Source organism: Carassius auratus, chromosome 23 (genome assembly GCF_003368295.1).
Source record: "Carassius auratus strain Wakin chromosome 23, ASM336829v1, whole genome shotgun sequence".
Classification (NCBI taxonomy): domain Eukaryota; kingdom Metazoa; phylum Chordata; class Actinopteri; order Cypriniformes; family Cyprinidae; genus Carassius; species Carassius auratus.
Window position 1 is genome coordinate 14,699,777 of NC_039265.1, and position 23,065 is coordinate 14,722,841.

General features: G+C 37.3%; 2 protein-coding genes across 5 annotated transcripts; one reads left to right on the forward strand and one right to left on the reverse strand.

Annotated features, from left to right (window-relative positions):
* The first annotated feature begins 935 nt into the window (after window positions 1-935).
* On the forward strand, window positions 936-18,276 carry ccdc187 (coiled-coil domain containing 187). Of its 4 annotated transcripts, XM_026199994.1 has the most exons (13): window positions 942-1,197; window positions 2,094-2,184; window positions 7,214-7,276; window positions 8,248-8,377; window positions 8,622-8,712; window positions 12,383-12,461; window positions 13,822-14,946; window positions 15,624-15,739; window positions 16,176-16,253; window positions 16,323-16,433; window positions 16,820-16,908; window positions 16,997-17,070; window positions 17,170-18,276. In XM_026199994.1, exons 2-13 carry the CDS (start codon window positions 2,136-2,138, stop codon window positions 17,328-17,330), a joined length of 2,166 nt encoding a protein of 721 aa, XP_026055779.1. In that variant the 5' UTR covers window positions 942-1,197; window positions 2,094-2,135; the 3' UTR covers window positions 17,331-18,276. The 4 variants fall into 4 exon arrangements, 3 of the variants coding, with proteins under 3 accessions (XP_026055779.1, XP_026055781.1, XP_026055780.1); XM_026199996.1 differs by lacking the exon at window positions 13,822-14,946 and having other exon boundaries at window positions 953-1,197; XM_026199995.1 differs by lacking the exons at window positions 942-1,197; window positions 2,094-2,184 and adding an exon at window positions 3,288-3,485.
* LOC113041460 (tumor necrosis factor receptor superfamily member 9-like) lies at window positions 18,204-22,859 on the reverse strand. Its single transcript, XM_026199997.1, has 9 exons — window positions 22,700-22,859; window positions 22,032-22,179; window positions 21,225-21,341; window positions 20,920-21,057; window positions 20,716-20,791; window positions 20,556-20,620; window positions 20,443-20,475; window positions 20,146-20,277; window positions 18,204-20,046 (listed from the first exon to the last, which is right to left on the reverse strand). Exons 2-9 carry the CDS (start codon window positions 22,171-22,173, stop codon window positions 19,916-19,918), a joined length of 834 nt encoding a protein of 277 aa, XP_026055782.1. The 5' UTR covers window positions 22,174-22,179; window positions 22,700-22,859; the 3' UTR covers window positions 18,204-19,915.
* Between the last annotated feature and the right edge of the window lie 206 nt (window positions 22,860-23,065).

Sequence of the window (23,065 nt, forward strand, 5' to 3'; positions counted from 1 at the left end):
AAAATATATCTCTTTAAATTCATAGGAAAGGCTGTTTAACTGATGCAGGTAAAAATATTTTATTGGGAATTCAGGCAGCCACACTGATTCCAAAAACATGTATGTCAATGAAGGTAATAAAAATAAAGCTCAGGGGTATAAAGTCCAGATTACCCATCTGCTGAGGAGAGCATGACATTTGTTTATCACCCGCTGACAAAGATGTATTAGTGATGCACATTTGACATTTACAAAGCTCGGAGTTTAATCAGAGAGAGCAGACCTGAGAAATGAAGGATGTACGTCACTCTCAGTCTGGCTACATCTGTTAATTAAATAGGCTATGTAAGATCACAAAATCACAACATTCAAATGCACAATAAAATCAAATGTCCAATGCACATAAAAAAATAATGCAATACAGAAATGTAGGCTACAATTTGCAATATCAGGTCATAACCCCCATTCAGATTTGAAGTTGATCAGTAGACCTTAGTTACTAAAGTTAAAAAAGCAGCAATGACAGATACTTACTACTTTTCTTAAATACGGTATGTATTTTAAGTATCATTTAGTAATAGCCTGCAGGTGTGTCATAACGAAGAGAAAAGTTTCAAAATGCATGGATTTAAAGACTCAGTCACCAGTAGAGGGCAGAATATCATCCCACTCCTCCGATGAACACTTTGTAACAGAGTAAAATACTATGCATTTATTATCCACTATTCATTTAGCCTAATTAAACTTAACAATAATAATTAATATAATAATTTGCTATTATTTTTAATTATGTTTTGTCAATTTAATGTACATTTCAATAATTACATTGAATAAAATACTTTTGATCTAGGTATATTTTAAAGAGCACCCCCCCCCCCCCTCTTTATGGGTTGTTAATTGATAATTGTGTTAATGTTTGATGTGATTGGACGCAACAGTGTGATGTAATGAGCGCGCTGGTCAAGGGAGGGAGCCTGAAGTTTGTCCGCGCTGGCTTCCCATCCCTGTGTGGAAGCTTATGCCATTGTCTCGTTGTCAAAAACAGTCTGTGTAGTCGGAAACTTTGAAACTGGGTAATTATAGTTCAGGCTAGTTTCAGACACCGCCAGATCCAAGTATGAGCTTATGAGAAGTGAGAGTTTTTTGAGTAACCCCTAGTACGCAACAAGTAGTTGGAGGCAGAAAAGAGCATTTCCAGAGAAGAGAAGCGTGGAGCAGGTAAGGACTGTGTTTGGTGTCTGTAGTCGGTCATGTTTTCAGTGTTTGATGTTTTTGTGATGATTCATTGCGGTGAAAATCGTGAGGAATGTGAAGATCCAGTTACCGCACTGTGCCCATTCATTTCACTTTAGCTGGGTTGTTTGTCTTTTGCTTGGTTTAGTTTCGTTTCGTTTTGTTTTGTTTTGTTTTGTTTAGGGGATCTTTTGCATTACCTACTTTGTCATATATTTTGTCTTCACACTGTGTTTGTTTATGCTTCCTGACAGTGTATTATGGTAAAACACAATTTATGCTGTGGTTGAGTCGATATTTTTGCAATTTACGTCCAAATTAAAATTACTTTTAGGCCAGTAATGAATTTAATGTTTAAAATATTTATTTATTATGGCTGTTTGCATTTATTTACAGATTACTTCTTAAAGAAATTCCTTTATTTTGATTTGATTTTGTATTTGTATTGTTTTATTTTATTTTGCAAATGGTTTAAAAGAATGACTTATTTAAATGGACTTTGTTTTACTTTATTGATTTTCTTTTTGACGTTTTGTTTTTGAATATTTCTTTTTTACACGTCTTATACAACTCCTTATTCCTGTTATATATATATATATATATATATATATATTTATATATATTTTTTTTATTTGTGTTTTAAGTAAATATGTAGAGATGTGTGTGTGTGTGTGTGTGTGTGTGTGTGTGGGTTGTGTAACATGCAAGTATTCTAGCAGTGGTTTGTCAAAAGATTTGTGCCTTATGGTCTCATAAGTAATATATATTTAATGAGACGGTGGTGAACTGTGTATCTGTTGGGACACTCACGGTGACCAAATAAGCCACTTTGGCCCAGTTGGTCTAGCACTAACCAGAGTCTCTCTCTCTCTCATGAGTAGGTGTTGCTGAATGGCATGAGTTGTTGAGCAGTGCCAGAAGTCATGGCAGAGCTGGAGGTGGATCAGTCCAACCTGCCCAGAGTCCAGGAGGGTAAGACCTGCATGACACATTTTCATTTCATTATTCTGTATGATGCTTAAGATTCCAGAATTTGTCACATCACTATGGGACTGATTGTTGATTGCCATTCTGATGTCTCATGTGCTGCAAGCTTTTACTCATAAGTCTGAGATCTGATTAACATTCCAGACGTCTGCTGTATATCTCTGAAGCAAAAGAGCTGTCTTTTTTTTCCATTGGTGAAAAAGCCTTACTACATGGCTCGGTTTGCTCCAGTATTGTCTCCCATGCTTCTTTTGAAAGGGGAAATCTTGATGATGCTTTCCCTTCCATTCTCTTTCTGTACATAATGCTTTCATTGTTTTCCTTTGTATTTTTACGCTTAAACAAGCACCGGCTATAGAACAAAGACTACATTAGATCACCCAATTAACCAATGTCTATGCATTACTGTGCCATGTTTTTCCCATTGGTTTTTTATCCTTTAAACTTGGCCTGAGAGCAACACTGTTTTCATTTCCTCAGTTTGTTTTCAATACTAGTTCCCCAAAGCATTGTGTAAAAAATATATTTTAGTGAGCTCCCTTTGTCTTCACTCTTGTTTTATCAGTTCCCGTGGATGTTTTTTTTCTCTGGTAGTTCTCTTGCTGTAGTCTTGGGAATGCTGTCTCTATACCACAGTTCCCTTGAGAAAAAGCAGCCTCTTTCCTCTCTGAACTTTAACCCATTTGCATCCTTTACTCCGTGCCTTCACTGACCCTTTTTCCTATTTATGTCATGAAACCTCTTCCCAGATAGATATTTAGGCCCATAAATATTTTTTCTGAAAGAAGTTAATATTCTTCATCAGCAAGGGCACATTTAATTGAGCAATATCATGATTTGACACTTTTTTTTTTTTGCATGCTGTGACTGCTCTATCTTATTTTTTAAATGCTGTGACTGCTCTATCTTATTTTTTAAATGTGCGTTTCATGTTTTTAGGTATGCATATATGCTTTCAAACATATGTTTTGCCTGACTTTGTAATATGAGCATGTCTTTTTGGCTTGGCTTCTGCAAAACTAGTTTGACAACTTTGTCCACACCCCTTTGTCTGCCAATGCATTCAACGCCCCAATCAGACACCTGAATGCTGAGATCAGGGCCACTAAACCACATCGCTGCTAGAACCGGCTCTCCAGGCTCAAATCCCTCCTCCTACAATGAGAGCAGTGTATGATATTTACAGGTGTTTAGAGCGTCAATAGTGAATTTTTAAAGTAACGCAGATGTACAGCTTCTCCCTCATTGACTGGATGAAATGGACGATACTTTCGGCGTGTGAAACTGTGAGTGTTGTTTTTTGTTGACTGCAGATTTAGAGACATGAGCCTCCTGCTTTTAGGGGTTCTGGAGTTCCTCGTCTGTAGATAAAGATGAGCAGAAATCCCAGCACTGACTGAACTGAACTGTTATGGGGTGGACACTGCTGTCAGGAATCTTATCAGTTTAGGTGTAGGTTGAAGGACAGATCAGTGTTTGGAAAGCAGACTAATGTGTTTTCCTGGCCAAACCTTATCAACATACTAAATTCAACTCTCAGTAGTTAATTCTGTTGTTCTTGTGTTATTAGGATTGTTTTGCCTAAAGGAATCAGACCAGATGTTTTTAATAGTTGGCTGTTGGCGTATGTGCTTGGCTTGCATGCTATCATTATGGCTTCACATGTCTTTTGCTGTGTTATGCTTCCTGAGAATAGTAGCTCTGATTAAATGATAATTAAACTGATAATTGTATGATCCAACTGAAAGCCCAGTCGTGAATCTTATATTTTAGCGTCATATTGGATATAAACACCTAGATACAAAAGAAATCGATTGAAATTGAATCTTAAGTTTGAGAATAATTGTCGGTCACTTTAGTTTGGGGACCAATTCTCACTATTAACTAACTATTAACTATGACACTTGCTTCAATAAACTCCTAATTTGCTGCTTTTCCACAATATTTTTTTGTGGAAACGCTGATAAATTGATTACAGGATTATTTGATGTATAGAAAGAAACGGCAATTATATGAAATAGAAATCTTTTGTAACATTATAAATGTCTTTACTGTCACTTTTAATCAATCCTTGCTGAGTAAAAGTATTCATTTCTTTTCTTATATATATATATATATATATATATATATATATATATATATATATATATATATATATATATATATATATATATATATATATATATATATATATATTGAAGCTGCAGTAGGTAACTTTTGTAAAAATATATTTTTTACATATTTGTTAAACCTGTCATTATGTCCTGACAGTAGAATATGAGACAGATAATCTGTGAAATACCGCTCCCGGTAAAAAACAACCAATCAGAGCTGCGGGCCATAACTTTGTTTGTGTTCAAAATGTGGAAAATGTATATAATAAGCGAGTACACCATGAATCCATTTTCCCAACCGTGTTTTTAGCCTGTCCTGAATCACTAGGGTGCACCTATAATAAGTGTTTATATTCGGACAATTTGGATTGCTTCGGGGGTACCGCGGCGGAGTAACCCAGTACCTTTGTGATTCTTCATAGACATAAACAGAGAGAAGTAGTTCCGGCTATGATGTTCTTCCACAAGACGCAAGCAGTTCTGTTTATTAACCGATAGAGCGTCAAAAGTTCCCTACCGCAGCTTTAAATAAAAAATCTTCCTGGCCCCAAACTTTTGAACAGTAGTCTAAACCTTTAACTCTAGTTATCCTGACATTTGATGAATAGGTTTGCATGTCATTTGTAATGCAGCATCAACATATTTTTAGATATTGGCGAGGAATAGACTATATAGGGTTCACAAATATTTCTATAGTGTATTTCTGTTGATGTTAGCGTTCTTGTCATGGCCTGTCCCCAGGCAGAGAGTATGTTGGCTACTGGACAAAACAAACCAGCTACTGAGTCTACCGAGCCACTGGATGTCTCAAAAGAGGACAAAGACACTGACCATAATTTTTCTGCCCTTATCTGTATGCCTTTCCAAAGTAAACGCCACCAATCACACTATGCTTCTACTCGGCTTGTCTTTTTCCTGCTGCTGACACATCTGGAAACCATTCCTCCTGTGTGCAGGCGTATGTGTGTGTGCTCTGGGTGAATGTGGATGCGTGAGGGCATTGTTGGGAGGTGCCTGTGTAATCTGATATGGGTTATCGCAGTATGCAGCAGGTGGGCTCAAGCAGAAAATGCATTTGTCTTTTCAGAAACTGAAACAGTTGCATTTAAACATGGGATACCCCACAGAAGGATTATTTCTCTCTGCTGGCATTTTTAGTTTTTAGGGGTCGGTAGTTTCACCCCACCAGACAGGGTGGCTGGGCCTCACAGCTATACATAGATTCCCAGCAGCTGCTCAGGTCAGAGGTTGTGCTGAAGTCTGCATTAGGATATTAAGGTCATTCAACTCTAATTCAACATAATTGCTCAGTCAGGCCATCCTGAAGTAAAGCAGATGTAGCTAGAGGTCATTTGTTTTTCAAGTTTCCGTCTTGTTGAGTGTGAATCCAACAGTTTCTGATGGGGTGGCTCTTGATTTAGTAAAAGGCTAACTGTTACTGCTCTCAGGGTCTGTAATGTTCTCCGTCCAGACCGCAGGTCCAGCACAAGCGCTGAAGCCTCAGACTCCAGCTGTTGTGTCAATTACAGGCCGTATTCCTTTCAGAAACCCTCTGCGACTCAGCCGCCCTGGAAATCGCTGAATTTGAGGTTGCTTTTTGCTAAATTTGAATTTGGTGTACACTTTGTGGATATCCTGAGGGGTGGCACCACGGGATCGTTGAAGTTTTGTTGCCATGAGCATGTTTGTGAGAGCTGTATATGTTTGTTTGGTAACACCAGTGACACTGCCTCAATCGACACTACTCAACATTCACCACAACATGTAGCACCAAAGTTCTTCACTTTAACTCTTTGAGGGATTCTGCAGTGTACAGAACATATTATACAAACTATACTGAGCTTTTTTAGGTTTACTGTATACTGTCCATTATCACCCAAATTATTTACAGCACCCCAAGAGGTAGTGTTGAGTAGTGTTTATTTAAAGGTGTTTGTTTAACTTTTTTTTTCTGTGATGCTTTAGTGCTCCAAAAGATCTGCGCTCCGCTCTCATATAAGCAGCAACTTTGTGTATTTTATGTGGCTGTATCTCAGCTTGAAAGTCTCTCAAGAACTGTACTTTTCGGTTCACATGCACATTTGTTAAATTCAGAGTTCACTGACCTGATACTCTGTGTTTTTGCCTCTTGTTAAAGGAATGTTCTGGGTTAAATAAAGTTTAGTTTCTATCAATGGCATCAAAATGCTGCTGATTACCACAGAAAATAATGTGTGATAATAATCCTTCCATTAAAAGAACAATTTAGACAATTTTATTCTGATTGCTAAGTAACACTTTAGTACAGAAAAACAATGCAATCTTCGTAATTCTCCTTTAAATCCTGTGAAATGCCTGCCCCATAGACATAACTTAAATTTTGTTTGGTTTTACAAATTGACAGACAAATTATTTTCAGTAGCATGATACAGATTTCTTTTAAGATTTTCCTTAAAGCAGCAAGAGCCTTTCTGGGTTTTCAATTATATTAAAAAAGGGTTTAAAATGAAATGTGACACTTACGGGACCAAAACCACAAGTGTGTTTTGTTTTTAACTTTTCTGGGTCAGTTATTGTCATGTAGACTGTTATTATGGCTTTATGAAATCTGAGTGTCTCATTTTTAAAGTTAGTATATAAAGAATTTAAGACTTTTTTTTTTTAAAGGGATAATATGTGTTTATATTTTTAAATTAGCTTTTCTAAAATGACCTGAAGTGGTTTCTAAAGACATGACAAACACGGCATGTCTCTGAACACAGTTCAAATGTCTGTCAGTATTATAATAGTAATAGTAATTTATGGTTAAACTACTATAGATACTATACTTTTATAATCTGAAATGATCGTAGACCACTGATAAAAGCTCAGCAGCTGTTAAATGTTTTTCAGTTGTATTGAGTGTTGTTTTTCCTCTGCAGTGTGCCAGTGTTTTGCTGTACTGGAGGATGGAGCTCTAGCTCATAACCTGCAGGAACAGGAAAGTAAGTCCCATTTCTCTAATTTCATCTGCCACACCTAAAGCATTTTAATGCAAGCTTAAAATCTGTTTTCTCAGCCTTGACATTTACACCCGTCCTTTGTGAACTTCTAAAGTGGTGCTCACACACCTAGAAATACAAGGGTGTTTCAGTACAGAAGGTAACAAGACCTCTCATGTGAGTCAGTCCGCCTGGTCAACTCAAATGTCCTGCTTGGTCAAATAAGGTAGAGTTGAGTTTAGTTTTAGTCTGTTCTCATAACAGCCATCCACAGAGATCGAGAGATCTTTAACTTAATGTTTTTCATTTCTGCCTTTTTACCCCTAAATGAAAACAAAACAAATTATGTTGATTAGGTTGATTTACATGTCAAATCAGATCATCTCTCTGTGCAAATGTGCACTTCCTTTTCACAGTAAGGCTACAGGGGGTCTAATTACATTATTTACTGAAACAAATACATCATATGTTTAGAAATAATTTTCAAGGTTTAAATATTCTGATATAAACTACAGTTCATGATTTTAGTGTCAGTAAGATTTACTCCTATGTTTATGCAAACAAAAATGCAGCAATAAAAATAACTGTAATATTGTAAAATAAATAAATACAATTTATTCAAAATGTAATTTATTCCTTTATTCCAAAGCTGAATTTTCAGCAGCCATTACCCCATGCTCTCAGTATCACATTATCCTTCAGAAATTATTCTAATATGCTTATTTGCTGCTCAAGAAACATTATTACTATATTAGTTTAGGAAACAATTGCTCCGCTTAATATTTTTAGGACCTGTTATGCATTCTTTAATGAATAGAAAATTCAAATTGAATTTTTTATATCATTATCAATGCCACTCTTTATCAATTTAATGCCTCCTTGCTGAATAGACATTAGTTTCTTTTAAAATAAATTTTAAACAGTAGTGTGTCTTCCATGTGCTCTTTTGTAACCATGCATGCTTTCTTCAACAGTTGAGCAGTATTACAACTCAAATGTGCAGAGGAGTCACCTGGTGCAAGGAGACATCAGAGTAGCCAAAAGACTCCAGGATGAGGAGGAGCAGAGGGCTCAGATGCTGCAGCACCAGGCCACTCGCCAGCTGTAAGATCACACACACACACACACACAGTCAAAGACTAGTCACACGGTATCAGGTATGACACTGTCTGTTCATGGTTGTATACTGTTTATCAGCAGTTCAGTAGTTCAGTTCAGCTGATAACATGTCCATAGTCCACTATTGTCCAATAGTGCAACAGTCTCAGGATTTCCTCCTTCCACTAAAGGAAACAGATGTGTGTTTTACTTGTTTTCATTATATCAAAGGTGTTTTTTTTCTGTGCAGGGAGGAACGAGACTCAGAGTACGCACGCATGATTCAGGAGGAGATCCAGCGGCGTTCGGATGAAGCTCGGAGGAGGGAGCTGGAGGACGAGGTGTGTAACACACTCCAGGCTCAGTAAACGTCACCCCTTCTGTTTTTCATTTACACCTCTGGAGCACTTTGTCTGAGGGATCAAATGGATCAATAATTAATGAGTCACTGTGGGACACCAGTGAGATGATGTATTCAGCTAGTCTCCTGTGGAGTAGAAGTGCTGGCAAAGACCACACGGTAGAATGAGCATCGAGCTACTATAAAGCAAAAATCACGCTCATACTGTGCATTAATCAACTTCAGATGCATTTAAGTCCAGCTGACCTTAAATAACCTCCCCAGGCGCGCTTCTAGTCTTCGAGTTCAGTGATTTACAAGCAGAAAAGCTGAGTGTGGAAATGTTCTCCTCCAGAAATAAAAGGAAATCTCTATGGATCTGCAGCTTTTCCTTAGTGAGGGCTTTGTATTAGGGAGTCGCATGTTATAGCAGTTATTTGTGTTAGAGGTGGTGTGGCATAGTGGTTAAAAAGCTGCAAGCGATAATTCATTGAATTTTGTCATCATTTACTGACCCTCATGTCATTAAAAACCTGTATGAGTTTCTTTCTAATGTTGAACATGAAGATATTTTGAAGAATAGTTGTAATCAAACAGTTTTTGGTCCCCATTGACTTCCATAGTTTTCCTTTCCCTACTATGGAAGTCAATCGGAACCAACATCTGTTCAGTTCTTTAAAATAATATTTTCTTTTTTTGTTCAACATAAGAAAGCAGCTCATACAGGATTGGAACGCCATGAGTCGGCAAATAATGCCAAATTTGTATTTTTTGTTTTAACAATTCCTGTAGTGTCTTGCTTCTGAGAGTGGTTGCTCCTTTAACCAGACAGTTAATTTGCCTAGAATAGTAGTTGTCCTGATAAAATGATTTACACTTTTTAGTTCAATTAACGCATTTTTATAATAAATAATACTTTAGCAAAAGCAAGAGATAAAGATTTCTGCATGTAAGACCTCCTGATTGCATTTGTTGAGTTCTTATTTTAATGCTCCAGGACAAATTGAGAAATTTTAAACAGGTAGCAACGAGGTTTCTGAGTCTGCCAAGAAAAATAATTAACTTTTATTTTTCACTTGGATGACATTGCAGCGAACCTTAATTAAGGAGTCTTTTGTTGAGAATTGTTTGAAGACAGACTGCCTGTGGGGCTTACTGTGGAAAGTGTTTTTGGGAGCGTCTTGAGGGTGATTCAGGTGGCAAAGCTGGAAATTGTTGGCTCAGCAAGTAGAACAACTGAGTCAGAGAACATTGGCATATCAAGTTATTAGATCCTGACCACCTATTATCATGAAGGTGATCTCAGAAATGTAGATTCTGAGTCAACATCCCTGGGAGGCATTTCAAATTACAGTATTTTACTAATTCAGAATTTTGACATTTGGGACATTTTATGATTCAGAGTTGTATAGTGAACATGATCTCTGTTTCTGCAGGTATTTTTGACTCATGAAAGAATCATGACTTGACATGACAAACATTTTTGTTAAGTTTAAAAACTTTTCATTACATTTTTTTCGCCTCACTTGATTTTTTTTTTTATATCAGTTTTTTTGTTTTAGAATAAAAAGTTTGGTTTTAAAACATTCCAGATATTCTCTGAAAACAAATCATTACAGTTCTGCTTCTCAAGTATATATATATATTTTTTTAAAGATGTAATCAGAAAGCACCAAAAGTGCTCATTGCAATTTTGAAATGTTGAATTGAATTAAAAATCAATTTAACAAAACATTCAGTCAAAATTGAATTAAATGAAGCTTTAAAATAAACATTATAAAATATCAGTTTGCTTATTCATATTTACTAGTAATCTTGAAGGTGTTTTCAAACCTGTATGGCATATTTTGCACTGACAGGCCTCGCATATTGTGTAAAATGTCATTCCGCTGCATTAATTATACATATTTACACCCCTGCAGCCCAGTGTTAATTAAAGCAGCAGGTCGCATCTAAATATCATCTCCACACACGGCTCTGAAGCCTGCTGTCCTATCGAGCTCCTACAGGAGCAGGGAAGAGTAATGCTGAACATCATTCTCACCCAGTCGTTCTAATAGTGTACACAAACAAACCTCATCTGGAGGGGTGAGTCAAGGTGCCAGATAATCTCCCAATCAGACCCCTTGAGCAGGATGATAAATGGCGAAGGATGATGGATTTAATTCTGTGGGTGCTGTGAAGTAAGAAAGGTCATCATAACAGGTTAATTAGGACCATATGGCAAGAGACACAAGAGATACTGCTGAGGAGGTTAACATGACGTGAGATGAGGGACCCTCCTACTTAATGCAGAGACTTTTTCTTTTTCTTTTATGTATTCAGATCCTTTTATGCTGTGTGTAGAAAATATTAGGCATGGTATCATTCAACATTTTCCAAATTTAAAAAACTAGCTTTTTGTCATTGGCTAAAGCCAAAATACGTATTAATTTTATACAGTATATGTGTTTTTTTATTTGTAGTTAACAGCAAAGTCAACATCATGTCTTGCTTTAGTGTTAGTTTTATTTCTGCTATTAGAACATTGGAGAAACATATTTAAGTTAAAAATTGAACACCAATTCAAAGGATAGTGTTCAAATATATATTTTTTATTTTCTTTCAAATTTTCCACCGGCACCTTAGCACCCCCTTGTGACCATTAACGGACTTTAACGCTAACTCGCATTTCAAAAACCTTTTAATAAATATTCAGCCCAGCTCTTTAAGTTCTTCATGTCGAAGTATGTAAACCACATTCAAATCCCAGATTTTAGCTCCGTAGAAGTCAAAGTTTTATGATTGTTGGAAATAACTTTTTTCATAAAGACAGAAGTCTGCCATCTTCTGGAACAGTGCTGTAAATTCTCTCAAATACAGACTGTTGTCACATTTATGACTGCTTCTCAAGACTTTAAAGGACAGTATTTAATAACACCGTTAAAGGAAGGTAGAAATATAAAATAAGAAATCTTTCAAAGAGTAACCAAGCGAGACACTAGTGATTTACAAGCATATATAAAATTGTAGGGGTTCAAGTAATGCTTTCACAGAAATCAGTTTTTAACTTAATGAAATATGCATATATTTCAAATTTATTTAAATGGCACAAAAGGTTGGTAGGCATGTGATTAAAAGAATGGAAATGGTCACTGTGGTAATCGTACTGTAGTTGATTCAGTTAAGATATGTTTCAACCATATTTTGTGAGAGGAAACTTGTGAGTCATTGTGGTCAGCTGTGTGATAAATTGTGTCCCCTGTTTGCCAGTTTAGTTGCAAACCTAGCACATAGCTGTTTGAAGATTCGACATGGTGGGCTTTTTGCAGTAAGAGCAGGCAGGTCTGAAGGCCTTTGATACGTCAGCGTGGAAATTCCCCTCTGTTGACGTATGCCGACTATCACTAGCGTCTGTGGTGGAGTGTGTGAGCGGATATATTTCTAGTCACAAGCCCACGCTTAGGTTTGAGGGTTTCACCTTGGTGTGTCATAACAGAATAACTGGCAATCTATTTCTTTCTGAAATGCCTAGTATAGTAGGTTTTTTTTCTTTCAAATACAATTCACAGCTATATTTTACATACTTTTTTTATATTCCTTTAAAATTTGTTAAAAAAAAACACAAATCCTCACTTCCCCAAAATGACCGCTGTGATCTGTAAAGCCTATTTTTGTTGTTGTTTTTTTAGGAAATAGCAAAAAGGATACAGGAAGAGGAAGAGCTTTATTTGAGACACAGGAGCAGTTACCAACATAAAGATGGTAGAGGTAAAATACTCATGACATTATTGAACAGTTTTTATGAAGTGGTCTAATAGTTTTTAGGAAGACCACTTTTTTATGACAGCAGGCTCACGTTGTATTCACACTGACAGTTGCGTGTTAAAGTGACACTTCTGTATAGAAAATAGTTACATTTCTAGATTACTGCATTTAATATTTTGTTTCATAATGGCCATGTTTTTTTATAGATTATTAGGAGTGTGAGATCAAGTCAAGGGGGGCACATATACATTGACACTGAACCCAAAACCCATAGTATAGCTATAAACTGTTTAAATCATCTGAACTAAGTCTGATTTTGAGTTTTATTTGTGAAAGTTCATGTTGATAAATAGGTTTATAGTGCAGTTTCATTTAGTTTGCTACATGAGGCCCAGCGAAAATGTGCTTAACTGCTAGAATACTTTCAGTAGAACTTCTGGGAATCAGCGACATGTTCACATACATTATAAATTCTGTATACTGTTAATATGGGTGCCATTCACATTCTGATGGCACAATGTGAGAAACTCGACTTACACATGATTAAAGCAGTTATTTTGCTGTATAACAGTATTTCTGTTTGTCTCCCTTATTTACGAAGTAGCTTTCTTGGAGAAATGAGTAGTAAACATGTTCATAGTAAGAATGTATGTCTCAATGTCTTGTCACATGTGTCTTCTGTCTAGTCAAATGGTTGTTTCCTGTATAAGCATCTGATTTTCTGTAAAAAATAACGTGACACCACAGATGACTATTTCTTACACAGAATACTTCTGAATACTCATCATCTTCCAGCAAACTTGGAATATTAAATCTACTGAAATAATACACACATTCTTTGTTTTAACATGCAGTGTACTGTTAATGCATCCATCATACATATGACACACATAGCCAGCTTTCTAATCCCAACAGGACATGACATCATCTGGGATAAGATCCTGAAGTCCAGTTTGTTTTCTGTTTGAAAAGTTCTGTGGTTTCACCACATCTTTTGTGTCTGACATTAAAAGCTGAAATCCTTTAATGGCATAAAAAGAAAATGTAGAAAGAACATGTTTTGCTTTAAGTACATCGTCTTCATACATGCCTGCAAAATTAAAGTATAGTTCACCCAAAGGTGAAAATTCGTTTGGAATGACATGAGTGAAAAAATGATGACACTACTAACCAGTCCTAAATTACCCTGAATTCATTTGAAACTCCATGTTTTTTTTTCTCATGTAATGCATGTTTTATCTTCATTTGTTATTTTTGCTTTTAAAAAGAGCATCATATGTTAACTTTTTTACTCTGCTACACTTGATCGCTAACCATTTCTTAAATCCCCTGCTTTATGTTTGCATGGTTCGCTTTACTAAAGAGTCTACAAGTATTCCTGCTCGTCCCTACTTACCCCGGCCTGTTCATGTACCACACAACCGGTCTCCAACCAGAAGATGGCAGCACTCCTCCTCGCCCACCTACTCGGACTCTGAGGAGGACCTGATTGAGTACAGTAGGCACACAGTCATAGGACAGGACAGCAAGCCCCCTGTAGGGCAGAGGAGGCTGATCGGCAGACCTTGCGAAGCTCATTTAGAGCAGGACGATAAAAGCATGACCAGCCAAAGCAGCAGTAACCGATCTTCACATCTGTCAGGTGGATGGGGAGATGTCATTAAGCTCATAAAGAACGATATGAGTGAGCAAGGCTACCTTAGCCACAGCTCTGATGATGATGATCTTTTTGAACCAGTCTATAAACTTGAGAAAATATTGCGACAGAAGCATCAGGTCTCGGGAACGGGGCTGAGTCGACACAGCAGCATGAGGGAGGATCGTAACAGAATGTTGCAGGGAGACGGTTGTGGCCATAGAGAGAGTTTTAGGGAAAGACATGTTCATTTCCCTGATGAACGGAAGCGCTCTAACAGTTATCTCGCCAACGGTTGTAGGACATATGAAAATGGTCACAGGGATGCTAGGGAAAGAGTTCAGTGTTTAGAAAGTATGCCAAGAGATGATCTCACACACCTCAGAGAAACTCAAGGTCTACACTCTCAAGCTCAGGGGTTTCGACGGAACATTTCCATGCGACGTAGCTATCATGGTAATGTCAGGCGGACATCTGTTCGTGAAGGAAGCAGGACATGCAGCATAGATGATTCTAACTTGGCTAGACCAAGAGCCTCCAATAATGCCCCCTCACTGCAGCAGAGAGTGTCACAATTGGAAGTGGAGGACCGTGTGAGAGATACGAGGAGTTGGGAGATGGCGAGAGGCAGAAACGCACGGCAGAGACCTCGATCATTAACGGAGGATGAAAGGAGGCTAGACCGAGAGCACAAGCGTGGAGAGCATAGAGTGAGGCGAAGTCAAAGTGAGCGCTGTCAGACCTTCGAGGAAGAAAGATTGAGCACAGAGGAAGAGTTGGAGAGGGAGCGCAGGAGGGAGGAAAGACTGATACAAAGACTCCAGTCTTGCAGTGGGCAATCTCCTGGAGCAGGTAACCCCTCTCTGCAGTGTGACTGAGGCTGTCCCTACATCTGATTGCTTTCCAATCATCCCCAATCAGTGATCAAGAACTCCTGTCCATTCCTGTGTGCTTCCGGTGTACATCTTGGGAGTTGAAACCATTATTTTGGTGTCATCTGATTTTACCTAAGCTTGATCTCTTCTCCAGTCAGACTAGATCTCATCCTTGTTTCTCAAAAAGCTCAAAATCTCATCTGCTTCTCTTTCTCTTAGAGCAGTTAAATATTCTTGGTTCTTCTTGACTTGGCCTTGTAATTACTTTTTGATTTGGCTATTACTTTGTGTGTCCTTTTAGGTGTGTTTTCAGGGCTGTAATCTACCCAGTAAAATTCCCAATGCATTCAATCAAATGGAAATCCACATTCAACGGCCTCAGCTAGAAGTGTCCAATTCTGGTCCTGAAAGGCTAACAATCCAGGAGAAGAAAGCTCCAGCCCTAATTACACCCCTAAACCAGCTAATTAAGGTCTTTGGGATTATTAGAACCTTCCAGGTAAGTGTGTTGGAGCTAAACTCTGCGGGGCAGTTGCCCTCAAGGAGCAGGATTGGACACTTCTGTTTGTGGCTCAACTAGCTGAAGGTGATGGTGGCCTGAAAACCCTCCTCTCCACATTATCTGGTTGTGATTTTGCCTGTATTACCCGACAGGACCTGCTCTCAGGAGTGGAAGGGCTGCGCTTGACTTGGGAAATTTGGAGCAAGTGCTGCTGGATGAGGAGCTTGCCCGCAGGCTTCAGGAAGAGGAGGAGAGATTGGCCGAAGAGGTGAACTACAAGACCAAATATATCTACCACAGTTTTTGGTATATGCCACTCACTCCTTAATCAAAAACACTTGATTCAGGTCATCAGATCATTAGATGTTTTAGAAATTGGAGTGTCAGATGAAGGAGACATTCAAAATGTTTGGTTTTGAGGGCCTCCAGGAACGTGATTGAATATCACTGGTATATTATATACTAAGCTATCCTGCTGCTGGAGGGCAGCTTTCCTGCCAAGTTTAGCTCCAACATGCATGTCTGTAGGTTTTCAGGTGTGTTTAATTAGGGCTAGCGCTAAACTCTGCTGGAAGGTGGACCTCCAGGAGCAGGACTGAACACCCTTGGTATATACCATCATACCGGCCAGCCCTATTAGTGCTCTTCCACAAAGATTATTTCATATTCCCATCAGTAACAGGAAGTGTGTTCTCTTCTCTCAGACTCCACAAGGTTCCTCTCCTCTTAGAAGGGACTGTCCTATTGGAGACTTCAGAGCAGCACAGGTTGCACAAGATGAGGTAAGAGTTCGAATGAGAGCCACTTTTCCAATGCATAAATGGGTGTATTAATTATCAAATTTGTGGCAGGAAATTGCACGTTTCATGCAGAAACAGGAGATAAAGGCTAAACGGCTGTCTCATGAGCTGGAACCTGTTCAAGAATATGGAGAGGATGATAGAACAGCATGCGACAGACAGGTAGCCATATTTTTAGACCTGACACTATATTTTGTTATTGCGCAATCATGTACTTGTTACTAACTAACCAAAAATTCCTACTATCTGAATATATCAAATGACAGCTCTGCAGAATAATCTTGTCCTTGCATGCCTTAGGCACATTCCTTCAGATATTAAAACTGATGAGCTGGTTAAACCTTACTTTTAATCATATGATTCATCAGTATTGCCACATGTGTTCTTTGGAAATGTAAGAATGATTCACACTGAGTCAAGCAAACACCGATTTCAAACAAATTCTAAAACGCTGTTTGTGTTGTTTGGACCAGAGTGAACTGACCTTTAGTTGCCTTTTTTGTAGTAGTCCAAAGAAATTCAGTTATGAACTTTGCTGTGTTATACAGAGGCAGAGACTGGATTCCAAAGGTCTTCAATCCCCGGTTGATGACTTCACCCCAGACAATCAGCACCCTAGTCACATTTCCATGACTATGTAAATCACAATTTTCTCATGTGAACTATGAAAACTATGCTTAATTTTCAGGAAATATTCTTTAACTTCATTTTTTGTCACCACACAGGCAAGCGCAAGCCATCAGGAATATTGCAGAAGAGCTGGACCCCACCTTTCAAAGGAAGGATGCAGCTGAATCAGGTCGAAGTCATGATGCTTTCATTCATTCACATAACGCAAACGGCTTTTAAAGCATTTATGAATGGTATGAATAATAATTATAAAATTATCAACTTATAGATTCCTGTCAAAATCAAACTTCACAAGTAGGTTTGTACAGCCCCTTGGAGGAACCTACTTTTGTGCCCCCGACGAAACGACAGAGTGACAAACTGGGACGAGTAAAGCCCAAGGAGAAAAAGGAAAATACAAAACCGAAAGAGAACTGCAAACAGCAGTGATGCTGGGCATACAAACGTGTGAAATCAACCGCAATATTGAATTAATAACCAAATTAGATTAAAGAAATGCATGCATGTGCTGGCAGTTTGGGGCTTTCTAGTCTTCTGCTTTCTCCAAGACTTGGCATAATTTTGTAATCAACAAATCAACTTGAACGTGCAAAACAGGGACAGTCCATCCAGATAATGCTGCTATTACTAGTAAACATCTGTTTAAGTCACGTCATGCTCTTTTGGTTTCTTTCATTTTTGTTTAACAGCGAGTTAGTGGCTGGTATGTGACCACAGAGGGAAAGCCACCACTAGCAGTACTTGGCATTACAGATTTGACTTCTGGGAAAACCTGAAACGATACTATGCTTTGATAAAGGAAGTTGGCACATGGTTGAGTGAACGTCTTTGGAGTTTTTCTGCATGACTTTTAATCTCTTAAGATATTCAAGCAGGAATTCCTTATAAATTGCATGTACTTTTTTCCCCCTCTATTCCAGGAAATACACTTATCTTTATTTGCCCAAAGTTTTATTTTCATTTCTAATGGTCGCCTTATGTAAGAAGTTATGAAAACTTTTTTGCAGAACCTGGTCATGCATTCACATTGCAGAAATCAAACATTTACTGTTTGTAATATTATTTTAATAATATTTAGTGGTTTACACTTTTGGCTTGAGCTGTCTTCCTTCTTTGTAGTGTACATCAGCATAATCTATATATATAAATGCAGTTGTTTGGCAAGGCTGGAGGATATGAAACTTCCATGTATTTATGTACTGATGCTGAATGCTAACATTATACTGTATATGTTTTCATTGTATAGTATGACAACAATGTAAATGTGTAATGTGTTGTCATCAATCATTAGGCCTTCATTGCTTATATAAAGTTTAATGAATACTTTGTAAAGAAGACACACACGCATAAAATCAATAAACACATTTTACATTCACAGCAGAAATTGTGTGGAATTCAGTTTGAACTGTATGTAAAGGTTAAGACTTTCCCTAATTACCAACAAATTCATGCAAATCTCTGCAAAAAGCACCTCAAACTTAAATTTCCAGTGAGACCTTCTCTTCCTACAAAATGAAACTTGTGTAAAAAAAGAAAAAAAAACGTGTTTTGTTTTTATATACAAGAGGTAGAGCTGTTTTATTAAAGGATTACCCGGTATAAGGCTTTACATAGTAAATGCATGGTGACGCACAAGGTGACAAACTGGGTGACCCTTTTTTGACTGTTAAAGATTATCCACCATTATCACATGCTCACCCACCAGTTGTTCCACTCCCGTTTCATTACTGTTTTGCTTATAACGCCCTGACAAAACAGCTCCTTGGAGCCAAATAGTGCGTTTCATTTTTTTGTGGATGTGGAGCTCGGCACGTTGGCACACGTATGTCTAGATGTGGGAGTAAAATGAAACTGGAATGCAAAATGATTCATCGTGATTCCTATATTAATAACATAACAGATACAGTAAATATTTTTCAACTCTGCTCATCAGTGAACTCCCACTGAGTCAGCAGGAGATACAGGATATACAGTCCACTGAACAATCCTTTTAGTTTAGATATGTAAAACCATGTCAGAGGCTTGTCACTTGAACTGGTTTATTGACCTCCATTCTCAGTGAGAATAAACTTAAAGGAAATCTTCCATATTCTTGCAATTTCAGAGGATTTTATGGTTGCATCTATGCAACCATAGATATACATAGATGCCTCATTAGTGACAGTTTCTATGGGCCTCTATACGTAAGCAATCCGCCATATTGTCAAGGTCAACTTGTCAAAACCTAAATGCACAGGATAAATTCCTAACCTCAAGTAAAGAATGAATTGTGAATGAATGAACAGTAAATCATAATTTTGTTAACCCGGGGCTTAGAAATGTGAGAGTTGACAATTTTACTTATTTTAATTCCTAATGTACAGAAATGTAAAATACACTAAAAAATCCCGAGGTCATGTTTAGTTTCAGCAGTTCTCTAACTACATGACATAGTCAACCACATTTAGCTACCTAAAAACTACTCTGCACTCTGCTGATTTCCAGACAATAAACCATAGTATTAAAAACAACTGGAAAAAGAACTATTATTGAATAAAAATGGTTAAAGCGCAAACATGTCTCACTGTGCTCATGTTAGTCTCTTTGTTCCTGATCCAAAGATCATTTTTTAAAATGCTGCTCTTTTAAAAAAAAAGTGGGGAAGCCCACCAGGGTATTTCAAGAGGTCTTTGACCTGAAAATGTGACGCGAGCACCAGTAGATGACACCTACTCTCATAAAAGTGTTGACACACTGTCTGCTACTGCACACCTACATTACCAACCTCTCATCTTTGTGTTATGAAGGTGCACCAGGCTTCAGAAGTTAAAAACTCAGAGGTGAAAGTTCATTTTGTTCTTCAGAACAAATGACACTCATTTTGTTCAAATTAATCACTGATACACCAACTGGAAAGGCTTATCAACACCCAGGCAAGCATGTATTTCACAGTCTAGCAGATGCTCAGAGATTTTGTCCTCTTGTTCCTGTAGAAATGCTAAAGTCAGATAAAAAAAAAATACTGTCCAGTAAACTCACACTATGAGTTTAGACTCTGAGTCTTGCGTGTTGATGGACTCTGAGCTGCTACCCTGTTCCTGCTCAGGATGACGAAAACTACAGTCTTCTTGCTCAACAACCATTATGCTGGACACGTCTGAGTCGTCTAAAAGAAAGGAATGACAATACTGTAAAATCACACAATATCAAGACAGGTAGTTTTATTCTAAGAAATAGGAAAGACAAAATGAGGTCTAAATGGTACCTTGGTCAGGGGTATCGGTTTTTGGCTTCTTCTCTGTTTTGTATTTTGCATTTACATATGCAACCACGGATCCTATGATAAAAAGGACAGCCATCCCTGCAGCAATGGAAACTGGAAGCCAGTTTATCTGTTCTAGAGAAAACAAAAATGTCCTTGAGGTTAGAATTTGATATTTAATATTTGATATTTGATATTGATAAAATTCATATTACAATATAAGTTCAATTAACTTGAGCACAGCTCTGCAATGGTGGTAATGTTTTTTGTTTGTTTTTTCCATTAGATATTTTCACTTACCTTTTTGATTTGTTTTCACAACAGATAAAGGTCCTGTAACAGACACAAAAACATTAGATGATGCGGCACGTTGCTTGCCATCCAAGTTATTTTCTCCTGTATTCCCTTCTTACCTAAATTTATGCATGTACTGTCACTGGTAACATTTCCTTTGACCAAAGTCTGTCCATCAGGACAACTAGAGAATAAATAAGAACGTTTGAATGACTTTTATGGCAAATGCATTTCAGAGAAAAAAATATCAAAAATTTTAAACAGCCAATTTTACACTACCTGACTGCTGTCCATTCTTTGCACATACTGTGGATTTTATCATTAAATTTTCCCTCTGGACATTTTCTACAAGATCCTGCAAGCATCAGTTTACAGAATTTAATTAAAAATAATACAGCATAACAGCAAGCAATTTGATATTAAACAGCCTGAGAGCTTCTTAATCTGAAAAGGTCAAGAATAGAAGTTCAATTCAAGTCTTACGTTCTTTGGTGGGCTCCTCTCCGACCTTGCATTCCTCAACACAGAAGGAACATTTGTCGTTTCCACACAGATATCCTTCCTTGCATCCACATACTGTATCGCTGCTGATAGTACAAGCTTTATATGTAAATTGATTTCCTGTAAACATGTAACAGAAAGATTAATGCTTACTAAGTATGATATTATGTACTCGGCATAAAGCTCAAAGCTTATGATGATGCAGATAAATAATTTTTTTTCTCTCATAGCCGTTAATTATCTTTTGCTAACCAAAATGGAAGTGAGGATGTAAAACTGGAGCATACCTATGCACTGGGCACATCTCTTACAAAACAATTCAACACCATTAACGTAAGTTCCAGGTTCACAGGGGGTACAGAGCTTTTCTGGATCTGTTCCACAATATTCCACCAGGCGGTTCCCTGTAATCACAAGCAGCTGCTTTCAGCACAGCCATTGAATCTTATACACATTCAAAACTTTAAGACGCATGACTTCAGCACTCTAATCACTAAAAGGTGTCCAAAAGTCTTATGGAAGTTTTTTTTCCCCCATATATTTAGAAAAATATAAAGTTCAACCTTTTTTTATTCTGATAACTTATTAACATTTTAGTTTCACTGTATGTTTAACTGATGTCATACAATATATAACGTCTGATATCTGGAATGACACAAACATAGGGAAGGTTACTGCTTATAGAGAATCACACCCAGTCTTGGAAGGTATGAAAATGGTCATTTCGAGTAAGCTTTACAGAGCTCCTTATTTATAGTTCGATTTCTAGGACAACCCATTGGGTTCTCTAATGATGATCTAGTCATCTTTACGCAATGAGAGAAGAATTCATGGATTTCCTTTTGCGTGCTAAACCACATCCTTTTCATGTGACACTTTCAAAATGATCTGAAACTTCCTTCACTAATGTGTAATTTCAGTGATAATCTGTAATCCGCTTTTTGGCGTCTTTAAAATTCCAATAAATTATTTTTAAAAAGGAAAAGGATTAAATTGCATCTTAAAATTAAGATACATTTTTACAAGAATATATCAGTATTGCAAAAATATTATAATATAATGCAGTACATTGCTGTCAGTAAATGTCTCTGTACCTGGCTTGCATTTATTGCAGCAGATTTCTCTGTCTCCTTTAAAATTCCAGTCTTTACATCCAGTGTCTGCACCTAAACTGGAGTTCAGTACTAGACTGAATATTAGCAGAATCCTTGGAAGTCCTCTGAAAGCAGCCAACATTTCTTCCTGCATAACAAATAAAACAATTGAACAACTGTTAAGCAATTATTAGTTAACTGTGATATAATACAATTAACTGTTTAATAACACTGACACTAGTCTTCAGTAGAGCTGGACTGAACTTTCATAATGAATGAATTGAATTGAACTAAACCAACACTGAACTGATTGTAGTCAACTATTGCGCAGACACTATTGTCTAGCTACAGCTGCTTTATAGCAGAATTAGAGTTTGCATATTTTATTGTTACTTTCCTGTTTAATCATGTGAAGCTGCTTTGAAACTATCTCTATTGTATAAAACACTGTAACAATAGATAATCAAAATATTATTATTAAGTGTAATTCATTCATTAATCCATTCAACAGTCAGCAGTGAACAGTGAAGTAAAATAGTCACAAGCAACTTCTAAAATGACCAAATGATTAAATATTTAAAATGTAGCATAGAAATGTAGCATAGTTACTATTATGTATATATGATTAATATTCACAAATCAATCGCATGTAAATAATATTCTCTTACTGTTTTCTGTGTAGTGGTCCTGACTCGAAGCAAACGCACACTAAAATGAGAATTTCCACTGGCTCATCATTTAAAGATCACATTTACGGGCGGGTCTTATCCCACGTCGTCCCACACACACATACGGTAGCTCTCATCTATGTCAGTATGACTTTCACTTCATTGTCTTAAAGGTTTGTCAAATGTCAAAGCAAAACAGAGAGAGAGAGAGAGAGAGAGAGAGAGAGAGAGAGAGAGAGAGGTTGCAGCCTTTGTAGGACGCAGACATGCGTCTCATTTCAGTGGCAGAGGCTGCGTCCTCCTGAGGTCGCATTTGAAGGCTGCATACGTTATTAAGGATGACTTATTTAAAAAAAAAACTAACCA

What these genes read in the sequence shown, in the direction of transcription:
- LOC113041460 (XM_026199997.1), bottom strand. Translation starts at nt 22,173, where the DNA reads ATGTTGGCTGCTTTCAGAGGACTTCCAAGGATTCTGCTAATATTCAGT. An exon ending in TGTGAAAACAAATCAAAAAG is followed by an intron (nt 20,278 to 20,442) that starts GTAAGTGAAAAT and finishes TGTTTTCTCTAG; the next exon opens with AACAGATAAACTGGCTTCCA. An exon ending in AACCGATACCCCTGACCAAG is followed by an intron (nt 20,047 to 20,145) that starts GTACCATTTAGA and finishes CCTTTCTTTTAG; the next exon opens with ACGACTCAGACGTGTCCAGC.
- ccdc187 (XM_026199994.1), top strand. Translation starts at nt 2,136, where the DNA reads ATGGCAGAGCTGGAGGTGGATCAGTCCAACCTGCCCAGAGTCCAGGAG. An exon ending in CCTGCCCAGAGTCCAGGAGG is followed by an intron (nt 2,185 to 7,213) that starts GTAAGACCTGCA and finishes TTTCCTCTGCAG; the next exon opens with TGTGCCAGTGTTTTGCTGTA. An exon ending in CACCAGGCCACTCGCCAGCT is followed by an intron (nt 8,378 to 8,621) that starts GTAAGATCACAC and finishes TTTTCTGTGCAG; the next exon opens with GGAGGAACGAGACTCAGAGT.